A 12,801-nucleotide genomic window follows, 5' to 3' on the forward strand; every position below is an offset into this window, starting at 1 on the left:
TTATATTTCATAATTTTTGCACCATTATTTTTCTTAAGTTTTCAAATATAAAATAGATTTCAGAACAAAATACACAGATTCGAATCCCACAAAATTTCCATTTTAAGTAATGTGATGATTAAGCTTGATGTACTGATGCAATTTTTTAATATCCAGCATAAAATTAGATTTCTGAATTCGTACATACCTCGATCAAAATTATTCAACCTGTTGCTTGTTTCTTATAGTATTGATTACCGTCTGATTTTAAGGTAAAAATGTGAATAACGCTGTTCAGCAACAATTTTTATTTTGAGATATATCTACCGGATGATTATAAACTCTAAAGCTCAAGATCCGTGTTGAATAAGAAACGTGCCTGAGCATCCTCCTTCAATACAATAATAATCTTCTTGCATCATAATATCGAGATCAAATATATCGCAATTTAATGGTTCTCTGACCCATGGTGACAAATCATTAAACAAATCAAATTTTCAATGTTTAAAAGCGAACGTTAAAATTTTGTAAGCGAATGAAATTTTGCGTTCTTATTTTGTTTTGCAGGGAAAGGGGTCAAGGTTATGTTTTCTAGGCTTCCTGCCTTTTGCTTTTTCTATACTGCATTTTTTTCATAAAATATTTACATATTTTAGAGAAGCATTTTTGACTTAAAAAATGTATAAAATAATTTTTATGCATTTAATCTTATACTTATTTTACAGGATATAACTTTACGTTAACAAACAATTAATTATCAACTTAATCATAATTTATCATAATATTTTTGTAATTAATGCAATCTTCACTTTGCCTATCAATTGCCACGCATATTTGTCTATCGACCTCCAGTCTACCTCTTCATCACAGCTGATTCTTTCTAAAAATTCATCAAAACCTAGGGGGCTGTTATCGACTCTATTGGGAACCACTGTTATATAACTTTCACTTCTGAAATTAAGATTCCAGATCACGGTCGGCTATAATGAATCTGTTTATGACTTCTAAGCAAAAGGATTTAAAGCTCGAAGCGGAAACAGAAATAGTTGTGAACTCAAAAGGAGTTCAGAAACGAACTTTGTATTACTGAAATTTAGGGCAGTCTTTGATGACTGATTAGTTTTAAAGGAATTCCTGAGCTTTTGTTTCAATAGAAGGAAGTATATTACGAAAAATGAAATATAAACAAAAAAATATCAATTGTGACATTGTTTTGAGAGTTGTTTGAGCAGATAATCCAGGTAGACAATGTCCCATGAGACATTGTTTCAGCAGATAATCCAGGTAGACCGCACTGTTGTATAGATTCCTGTTTATTGACCTATTATCTTATTTATGTATCTGTACTGTCACATCTGCTTTCGTCAATTCCCACCAGGATTCAAATAAGTTATTGCATATAAAAAAAGATTTATTGAATTATCGAGAGAGCTTTTCGCAGCGACTGCTGAGCGGCTTATTTCCATCCACCTATAGATTTACTTGAATTGGTAAATTCGCACCCCTGTATACGATGCAAGTTTTATGACCATTTAGGGGGAAAAGAAGAAATATATACACGCAATAAACAAGTTAATTATATCTATAATTATCGAATAATCTAACACAATTGTTGCGGATGCCAAGTATTTGGTCTACAGTCAAATATCAAAGAAAAATATTTCACTTCCTTGATTTTAGAAAAAATTAAAAATCGAATATGGCTGTGTCATTTCAACAGCGGTAAAGTTTTTTAAAATATATAAAGGTTACATAAAGTCATTTATTTCAATGAACAATGAAAAAAATATAATAATATGCTTTTAAAAAGTTTCACTGGCAATACTTGCTTTGAAAAAAAAAAAAGCACTATTTTAAGGGATAAGAATAACATATTCAATTTAATGGAGGCTAATAGTCAACACCGGTACATGTATGTTTCTTTAGAAAATTTTTTGACACATATTGTCCTATAACTAACAGTATCTCACATTTTAATTTTAATATGAACTGTAACTTTGTTAAATAAATTCTGCAACACTTTGCTCCCACAATAAATTTATTACAGCATCAAAATCCAAACTTTACTCCAGTCGACTAATCAACGAGCCAGTTTTTTAATATTCGCTTACTATTTATCATTCAAACCTATTATCATAGCAAGAAAGGCTTATTGCAGCTTGAAGAAAACTTTATTTGTTAGCTAACTCTTATATAAATATGGCTAATAGATGTGCTGTCAGAAAATGTTTATATAGATTGTCATTCTTATCATGCCCTTACAATAAGCGTAGATTTAAAATTAATAAGATTTAGTTCCTTAAAACGCTGGAGATGCATAGCGTGTATGATAGGAACAGAGTCGTAGCTAGGGTTTTCAGCGCCCAGGGACAACTGAAGATTTTGCGCCCCTACTGCTTGCCAAGGATGGAAAACATTTAATTCTAAAATGTCGTAACATCAGTTTGGCGTCCCTTGGATTTTGCGCCCGGGGACAGATGCCCCCCTCTAGCTACGCGCCTGGATAGGAATATTTGAGTTATAATACGCACTTTAAAGACACCTACGCGCTTTCGACACATTGCAATACATTGAATGCCAAGAATAGTATAAATCAGATCTGAATAAAATTTATTACTATGCTCTGATAACTGGCTTACTTAATTAATCTCAGTTTCCTAGAATTTAATTAAAATATATTTGTTCGTTATTAAATTTAGAATATTGAAAAAAAGCCTAAAGTGCATTAAAATTGTGAAGTGATATTTTATGCAATTTTCCTTTTAGCGTAGGTTTCAGAAAGGAGCTGGAATGATGCGTTATAAGGTTATATATAAAGTGAAATTATTACCATATATGAATTAAATTTATTTTAACGTTATATGTATCCAGTAGTATAAATACCTAATTTTTTTGAAGCCTTTCAATTTCGCATTATAAACAAAAAATTATTAAACATAAATAAATAGCAAACAGAATTAAAAATAAACACCTTATTCCGTGAGCAGTAATTTAATGTTATGCCTAAAAATCCTATGCAAATCCCATAGCATTATTTGTGAGCTTCAATAATTAGACTTCAGGTCACCACGATTCTCCTGCTTATTTATTTAGAGGCCCTGCTAGTCTAAAAATAGCCGCAGCCAATCCCTCGGCAGAATGTATTCATGTACCCTTGACATTCAAACATAGGCCACGCGCACTAAAAACCTAAATCAGATTTCATGACTTGGCGAAGAAAAGCTTTTGTCACTTCTAGGTGGTAAATTTCTGCGTCGATTACTCCGCTCCTCCTTCACTTTACATGTGTCTCTTCCATTAGCTGTAATATGGTTGACAGAATTTCCGATTTAACGTCACATGCCAGACTGCACGAATTATTTGGAGCACGAACGACTCGTGTTGTACGTTGACTGCGAAGTTGGTACGTCAAGATAATGGACCGTGCGGAGGTTTTAGTTAGAATATTAGCATACAGAGCGAAAAGAAAGTTTCAGTGGCTCAGCTTAGTTTGCAGATTTTCTAATGGCCCAGCAGTGAGTTTAGAAAATGTTTTTGGGAGTAATAAATAATGTCTATTCGATTCTATATCTTCATCGATATATTATCGATGATTTTAATAGGTATTTTTTAATGATTTAATAGCAGTTTTTAAATCATTAAAAATTATTATCCATTATTAGTTTTTAAAAATATATTTGCATTATTTAATTAATATACATTTACTGCATTTTACAGATATCCAAATAACTAATAAATTTAGATATAAAAGACCTTCAGTAAACAATTTTTAGAAAATTTTTTACAAACGAAACATTTAACCAATTAAGGATAGAAGGAGGGAAAGAAGGAGATGTATGAGAAAGTATTCAAAAATCAGATCTGATTGGATTATGTAGATTATAGCAAAATACGCGAAGACTTGCATAAGGAAAATGATGTCTTTGTGCAATATTTCCTCAGGCAAACAGATTCTAATTTATGTTATAGACGAGAAAAACCTAAATTTATGTCCGACCGATATAACATTTGTAGGCAAGATCATGAGTTGGAAACTGACAGATCGAAAAAATTGAAAAACCTGCAGAAATAGCATTTATCTTTAACGTGTCTTGGCAAATGCTGCCACGCGGCGAAAATAAAATCTATGGTTTATCTGTCATGCATTTTCACATAACTGACTTTCAAACTGTTGTCATTCGACAAAGCAAAGGATATTTAATTTATTTAAAAAAATAATCAAGCTCTTACTGATTAACATACTGAGCGATTTCAAATCAAGAAGCGCGTTATTAATTTAAATTTAAATATTTAGTTTACTATATTTAATAATGTATCTAATTTATAAAAATTAAAGTTCATTTAATTTATAAAGCTGTAAACGATCTGAAAGACAGCTACTGGTGATTCCAAATAATTCTAGTCTTCTGTGTAACTACTCTGCTTAAGGGAGATTGCTAGCCTGCGGGGAAATCCTTTTGTGGCCTCGCCTTCTCTCATTCTTTTTAATATAAATAAGTCACTGATTTGAATTATTCAGGATGATCCAAAATTCAGGCATATCAGAAGTTCAAATATTGTTGATGGCAATTTATTTCGAAGGATAACCCTTAATATACCGTTAGAAGTAATATGTCACTTAGTTTGAAGCTGTTAGCTTTAAAACCTGTTAGTCTGATGCAAGATGAAGATAAGATTTTCCTAAGAAGAAGGAATTTATGATTCAGCATTACTTCACAAAGTATAAATTTAATTTATATGCCACTTCTCTTGAGGATGACTGTAATATTTTATTCTTGATATCGTCCATTTAGTCCGAATTCAAAAGAAAGAGGTGGCCACTTCAGTTCGTATGATGAACGGCTCCAAGTTCTGGAAATCAGGTTGCCAAGATGAAAATCATTGTCTTGTTGAATTTGGTATTTTTTTTATGCTTGTGAAAACTCCTCTAGATCTTGTCCCAATTAAAGAGTTTTTGAAGTTGACAGCAGAAATTAAAACTGCAATTTTTTAAATGATATATTATTTGTAACAGTATAGAGAGCTATATATAGAGATAACTTGCCATTTTAGAATTTTCACCATTTTTAAAAACTCGCTTTGCGTAACTTGTTAATTCCCCTTGTAATATTTATTAAAATAGCCCAAAAATTTATATTATTTTTATACTTATAACTATATAAAAAGATATAATTCACTTTGTTATATGTTTCGTTTTCATGATTTGTATGCATTATAAATTGGGTAAAATATAAGTCAACATATTTTAGACGAAGGAAACACATTGTTCTTTTCTTTTATAGTTTTCTGAAAATAAAATAAAAAATACCGGGATAAAAAGAAGAATGTAATTCTTGCTGATTTTATTGCGCACCTTAATTAATTAAACATCAGAGATAAGACCAAAATAAATTGCCTATTATTTAATAAGTAATAATCTCGAAATAACCATGCTCATAATTATCAAAAGACTCTCATAGTGTGACATCATGAGTTTCTAATGTGATTGTCACAATAACAAAGATATTCTGTGACAACCACATTAGAAACATGCAAACTAATGAACAGCCTTTCGAGTTTTGTCGTCTCAGATATAAGCAAAACTATTTCTAAAACCACATACCTTTTTCAATTTCCAATAATTAAATGAACTTGTTCTCCACATAAATTTGCTTGGAAATATAGGTAAGTTGTTAACAGTATTTTACTGTGTATTATACTACAGGTTATTCCACTTTCTCGTTTTTTAACTATCATCAAATTAATCATTTATAATTCTCCGGTATTAAACTGGTTAATCGACAGTTGACTTTACATGAGCACTTAATAAGTTTATGTATAGGCTAGAAAACACACTTTATAGTACAAGGAAAAAAGTAATTTGGTGAATCATCTTGAACTGAGGCAGTACTAAATTTGTCAGAAATATATCTTAAAAGTAATTTTATACTAAAATAAAAATAAATTAAATTTAAAATATAACTTTTTGACGAAAAACGATGCTCTTCAAAACATAACCTCAAACCCAGAGCTTCTTAACTGCTAAGTCACGATTCCTTACTTCCTTCTACACATTACTATGGCAAGACAACCATGGTAGCAAACTGTACCTCGAACACACAGAGAAAATGTTTAGATACAGGTAAATGAATAAGTGTAAGAGAAAAAAATCTTTCCTCCCTTCGCACCACTGGAAATCTATAACCTCCTCTACTTCGTTAAGGGATGAATCGAGTTTTACTGCCCTAAACAAAAAAAAAAACCAAAATACTTGTTGTCAGGGGCAACCCCCACTTACCTGTTGCTGAGGGGAAAGTGCCAGGGCTGCGCTGGCCTCGCGCATGTGCAGCAACCGCTGCTGCCGTCGTTCTTGCGAGGGGCGGCGAGTCGGTGGGAAAACGATCATCATTTCTTTTCTGTTCCTCGAATAGTATCTGTAGATGACCGCAGACAGGGCTATAAGCAGGGCCAACCCTACTCCTGTCGCGGCTCCGAGAACAGAAGGTGACACTATACTGCGAGAGAAAACAAAAATTAATAACACATACTCATTATAGTATATAATGATTATCAGAGTTATTTTTAATAACAACAACAATAATAATAATAATAATTCTGTAAGTCATGGTAGGTCACGGACTGAAAATTCGTTAAGATATAGGAAATCACATACTGTAGTTGCTTTATTTTATTCTTACATGTTAAAATTAGTGGCACTATGCTAATAATATGCTCTTTACTTTTTTATTTTTTAATCCAAATTGCGCTATCGGAGAAGGGCTATTAGACTCAAAACGGGATTCTACGTTGAATCACTATAAAAGCCTGTTGCCACCAAATATTAACGCTGTGTATTGTATTTAAAGAAATTAAATAATAAAGAATCTGCATGAATGTATGCATGCTTCTCGCATTGTGAAAAAACAACGGTGCATAGAGCTATCAAATTCTGAATAACGTAGCCCTCCACATGAATATGAGCATCTGGAAGCACGAATATGGAATTTTTTTTATCGTTTATTTCATATTTCGTGAAACTTATACGAATTTTTGATTGAAAACTCAATGATTTCAAAGGGACTACTGACAATACTGTAGGAGGTAAAACATTTTTATCTCCAGTGGGTGAGACTGTCTATCGGAAACTCTAATTATATCTGTTTTTAATTACTTTCAGCCCGAAGTGGCGTTAGCCTAAATACTTTCGAAATGTTTATGTGCCTGTAAATGATAAAAATGCCCGTTTGGGCGTAATACAAAATCAGAAAACTTTCAGATTTTTAGCCCAAAGGGCGTTAGTCCAGAAGGGCTATTACGTAATACAGTTTTTTACACAGTTTGGGCGTAATACAGTTTTTTTATTCGCTTTTCAAACTATTGCCACCAACTATTATGGCTCTGTATTATAATAAAAAAGCTAAATATAAAATAATCTGCATGAATGCATGAATGTTTCTCGCATTATGAAAAAAAAAAAAAAAAACGGTACCTACAGCCATCAAAATATAAATAACGTAGTTTTCTAACCGAACATGGGCACTTGGATGCCCGAATTTTCAGTTTCGAATTTGTTTTATCATCTGTTTCAAATTTTGTAAAATTTTAACGAATTTTTGTCTAAGAAACTCAACAATCTCAAAGAGAGCAATGGCAACACTGTACGAAAAAAAAATTATTTCCAGCGCACGAGACTGTGTATTGGAAATTCTAAAGGTTTGTTCTTTTTACATATTTTGCAATATTGCAGTTGCACTGAATTTTATGTGTTTTAAGTGCGTTTAACATAATATTTAACAAATAAAGGTAACACACAACACATTAAAAAAACGCCCCTTTGGGCGTAATATAAAATCTGAAAGCTTTCAGATTTCCTTTTTATCACACCATTTAATAGTTTTTAACACAAAGGGCGCTAGTCTATTAATTTCGTTTTGGCATTTTGTGTTAAAACTTTTAAATGTCCGTTTTACTTTCCAAATAGTTGCCACCAAATATTATATTTGTTACCTCTACATATACACCTCTGTTATATTTAATGAAATTAAACAGTGAAGAATCTGCATAAATGTATGTATGTTTCTCACACTGTGATAAAGGAACGGTACCTAGAGCCATCAAATTTAGAATAGCGTACGTCTCCTTTCGAATATGGGCATCTGGGAAACCAAATTTTCAATTTTTTCTACTATCAATTCCATATTATGTAAAGTAGTTAAGAGTTCTTGATTAAGCAACTCGCCAGCGCGCGAGACTGTGTATCGGGAATTGGAAATATATTCGCTTTTTAAATTATTTTGCGATATTGCTATTGAATTGAATTTTATGGTTTCAGTGCGAAGAACATGGTATTTAATAAATAAAGGTAACGCACAAAACGTTAAAAAAAAAACGCTCATTTGGACATACTATAAAATCTGACAGCTTTCAAATTTTTAGTCCAAAGGGATTTGAATCCCGAAGGACTATTAGTTTCGTTTTGGCATTTTGCGTCGGACGGATAAATGTCGGTTCACTTTTCAAACTGTTGCCACAAAATATTAGAGTCCTGCATTATATTTGAAGAAATTAAATAATGAAAAATCTGCATAAATGTATGTATATTTCTCGTATTGTGATAAAACAACGGTACATAGAGTCATCGAATTTTGAATAACGTAATCCTCCAACGAATATGAGCATGTGGAAGACCAAATTTGAAATTTGAAATTTGTTTTATGATCGATTTCCTATTTTTTAAAACTTTGACGAATTTTTGATTAACAAACTCAAGGATTTCAAAGCGAGCAATGGCAACGTTGTGCAGAAAAAACATTTTTATCTCCAGCGCGTGAGTCTCTGTATCGGAAATTCTAAAGATATGCTCGTTTTAAAACTATTTTGCGATATTGCTGTTGCACTGGATCTTATGGTTTAAGTGCGAGGAACATGATATTTAATAAAGAAAGGTAACACACAAAACGTTAAAAAACGCCCCTTTGGACGTAATTTAAAATCTGAAACATTTCAGATTTTGTTTTTTAACTTTTTTTTTTTTTTTTTTTTTTTTTTTTTTACCTGAAGCACAACAGTTAGCAGAATGCATTACCTCGAGATCATGACTGAAGAATTCACTAAACAGTAAAATTCACTAAACAGTAAAATTACTTTGCGCTGGTGCCAATATTAAATGAAAAAGTTACATTGTTTTTCTTTAACAATTTTGCAAAATTTTTCTACTTTGAAAATCTTGCAGCATCTCATTGATTTTTTTTAAGTTTCGAAACTAAAGTATCTTTAAAAAAAAACACTAAAGTGGAAATTACACGACCAGAAATTGACACTTTCTTTCTTTTCTTTTTTAAGGGGGAGGAGGGGTAAAACTCAGTAAAGTACCAGGGTCAATATACTAATTGTTACGAAATTAATTGCTGCCAAAGCGCACTCTTTTTTTTTTAAACAAAATCAGAAAATCCCAGATCTACAGTTCTAAAATTATGAAGACTTTTAGCTCATTCTTTTCAAGAAATAGAAGAAATAGTTTGAGGGTAACAACAACATTGTATCATAAAACACTGTTAATTAAAAGTCGGTATTCTCTTATAGATGGGTAAATAACTTCAAATTTCTGCTATTGATCATACAAAACGCTTTAATATAACGCGGTAATTATGTAATATTTATATTGGAATGAAAATTAAGTGAACTTCCTCCCAATAATATATACTAATGTTTAATGAAATAATAACAAATTGCATTGCATGCAAATTTACCTTTTTCTCTTACATTTCTGTGAAATAAAGGATAATAGTTGATAGTTGACGGGGGACGTGTGCACCATCCCTTTACCGTAATGGTTAATTGGCATATGCAGCACGTCCACCTCTATCTTGAGCCAGATGGGCCACACAGGCGCCTCGCACCATACACCGAAACCCAGCGACCAGGCCATCCAGGTGGCAGTCCAAAAGACTGAAATACTCGTAAATTACCTACATTGTTTGATTCAGATGAAATAAAGGATAAGAAATTATCGCACTCTTTGAGTGCTTCTCGTGATGTAAATGGTTAGCTAACAATTGGAAGATTAGTAGTTCGGATCCCAAAAATGGCTCAGTGGATTGCTTATGCTTCTGTCGCGGGGAAGACTGTACTGTCTCTTTAAGGGAATTTGATAAATAACTTATCTTTAAGACACGGCAGAACAAGGAAACACATTTCACTTCTATAATATACCCTAAATTTCATTGAATTTACCCTCCGAATAGTAAACGGAAGATAAAAAATAAAATTTGTGAATTCAAATAAAGCATTATGCATACAAAAAAACACAGCCTGATCGGTGAAATATGTCTTGTTAGCGTTGCTGGCTGTCGCATCGTTGAACTTGGCTTTGAATCTTGCAGAAGGATGGAGGCTTCTTTGCGGGGTAGGTATTTAAAATACATGGCGAGCTGAAAGTCCTCTGTAATGATTTGGTGGTAGAAGATGAAAGGTAGGAAACACTTCATGCATCCATCTGGAGATTCTCCTTCAAGATAAGGATAGAGGTGGGCAATGCCATATTGTTACTTATAATGCACCTAAGGTGCATGGTAACGGCAGGTAATGGAAATCCCGCGCTCTTGGCCTTGTTTAAATGGGAATGGGACTATTCGCCGTTTCGACGTGGCCGTTTCGACGTCAGGCCATTTTACCGTCGGGATGTTTCGCCGTCAAGACATATTTTTCTCTACACGACTGTATTATATTAAGTTGATTTCAATTAATAACTTTGTTTAGTTCAATAATTTAATTTAGTTTAATAAACATTTTATATAAAATGTTTTTGTGTACCGTTTTATGCAAATACACCGTTACACATGATATATTAATTTTAAGAGAGTAAGGTGCTGACAAGATTCCAAAGTAATTCCGTTTTCCATTCAGATTTCACAAAACTGTGAATTCCTTGCTTGTATGAGTGATTTCTCTGAATTAGCCGATTAAAATTTCAAGAAATTCTGACGAATCATGTAAGCATTGTACATGCATAATTTTAAAATCGGTAATATAACTTTTGTTATATCAGAATTTTAGCCCCAGTTCTCTTTGATACTGACATAATTTTCCAACTTACTATATGTAATTTCTTTATATCTCATGCTTGTAAATAACTATATATTAAAAGCAACTTTTATTAAGTATTCAAAAGGTAAACAGAATTATTAAACTAAATAAATTTAATAAGAGTATAATAATGGAAGATAAAGTACGGTCATGTAAAGAAAAATATGTCTTGACGGCTAAACATCCCGGCGGCGAAATATCCCGACGATGAAACGGCCACTGTTATTACTAAAACATAGTCTTATCATTAAATATCATTAAAATAAAAATACTTCCTTCACTCATCCCAGATACCGAGCAATCCAGAAAAACTAAAGACAAAACTTGCTCACTTACCTGGGTAGTGTGATGTTGAATCTGAATAAAAACTCTAAGAAGTTGATTTATCTAATTATATTCTCTCTACACTACAAAATATATACATTTTTTAACAATTGTCGGGAAATTTTTCTGGCCCCGAAAGTTATTACATATCTTAATCAGTTCATGTCACGAGGTCGAAAGGGAAAAACCCTTTTTTTCTTCCTACTTCAATGACAGCCAGCGCCATCTGTGTCTCGTGCATCAAAATGAAGAGATTTGTTTTTAATATTTGTTAGATACAACTAATCAGTTTCACAACACTCCCACCTTTTTGATTTTCAGAAGCAAAATCAAAAATCAAATAATGGTATCCTTAGTACAGGAACACACTTCTAGAGGGTACAGTTTACGTACAGGACGAATCAGTATGCCATTTCTAGTTTTCACTTTTACAACTCTTACACGTCCATCTCTGCTTGTACAAAGTTCTTGGACACGAGCAATTGGCCAGTCCACTCTTTTAAGGTTCTCACAACCTATTAGCACGATGTCTCCAACTTTTAATTCACAGTCCTGTCCATGCTTTTGTACTAACTGTCCAAGGTAATCCTTGCAGAAACGGCTACGAAATTGTTCTCGAAGTTCCTGGCAGAAACGCTGTGGAGCCAAGAGTTTATTTCGATCTAAAGTATCTAAATCTGCTGTACCTGAAACCTTCATGTCCTGTAAGAACATGGAAGGCGTTAATGGTAGAAGATCCTCAGAGTCATTTGACACATAAGTAAGTGGTCGACAGTTTATTACGGCTTCCACATCACAGATGACAGTGAGTAACTCTTCGTAATTGACTGCAGCTTGTCCTAAGACTCTCACAATCAAATTCTTGGTTGTGCGGATTAGACGCTCCCACCATCCGCCCCACCAAGCAGCAGTGGGCGGAATGAACTTCCAAGTGATGGGATGCAAAGTTTCCTGAGCAATTACCTTTACCCAGTCAACCTTTTTCAGCAATGCAGATGTACCGACGAAATTTGTGCCGTTGTCTGAGTAAACTGTAGATGGCCGACCTCTTCTGGCTATGAACCGACGAAACGCTTGAATGAAGCATTCAGTACTTACGGATGTCACTAGTTCCAAATGTACACATCTATATACAGCACACGTAAACAGTACTACCCAGGTTTTGTTTTTATTTTTGAGAATCAGAGGGCCACATAAATCTATGCCGGTAACTTCAAATGCGAAAGCATCTCGAACTCTGTCTAATGGTAATTGAATGGGTGCAGTAGTTGAAGGTTTTGCTGAAAATCGTTTACAACGGACGCACTGTTTCACCACCGATCTAATTCGGCGTCTTGCACCAATGATCCAGAATTCTTCTCTAATTATAACAGTTAATGCTTGTACGCCGGCATGAGAATGCTTTAAATGGTAATCTCTAATTAAACAGTCAAC

The 12,801-nt window shown here is 33.1% G+C and overlaps 1 protein-coding gene across 1 annotated transcript in view; it reads right to left on the minus strand.

The window, feature by feature from the left end:
* Positions 1-12,801, minus strand: part of LOC118193378 (synaptotagmin-5-like) — a 677,594-nt gene that overhangs the window by 141,186 nt on the left and 523,607 nt on the right. The window contains exon 3 of the mRNA XM_085826718.1: positions 6,257-6,473. Within this exon, the coding sequence (XP_085682844.1) occupies positions 6,257-6,473 (217 nt within the window). The remainder of the gene's footprint in view (positions 1-6,256; positions 6,474-12,801) is intronic.

The sequence above is a fragment of the Stegodyphus dumicola genome, chromosome 1 (genome assembly GCF_044657685.1).
Source record: "Stegodyphus dumicola isolate Sdum_Otavi_A_Nest chromosome 1, ASM4465768v1".
Classification (NCBI taxonomy): domain Eukaryota; kingdom Metazoa; phylum Arthropoda; class Arachnida; order Araneae; family Eresidae; genus Stegodyphus; species Stegodyphus dumicola.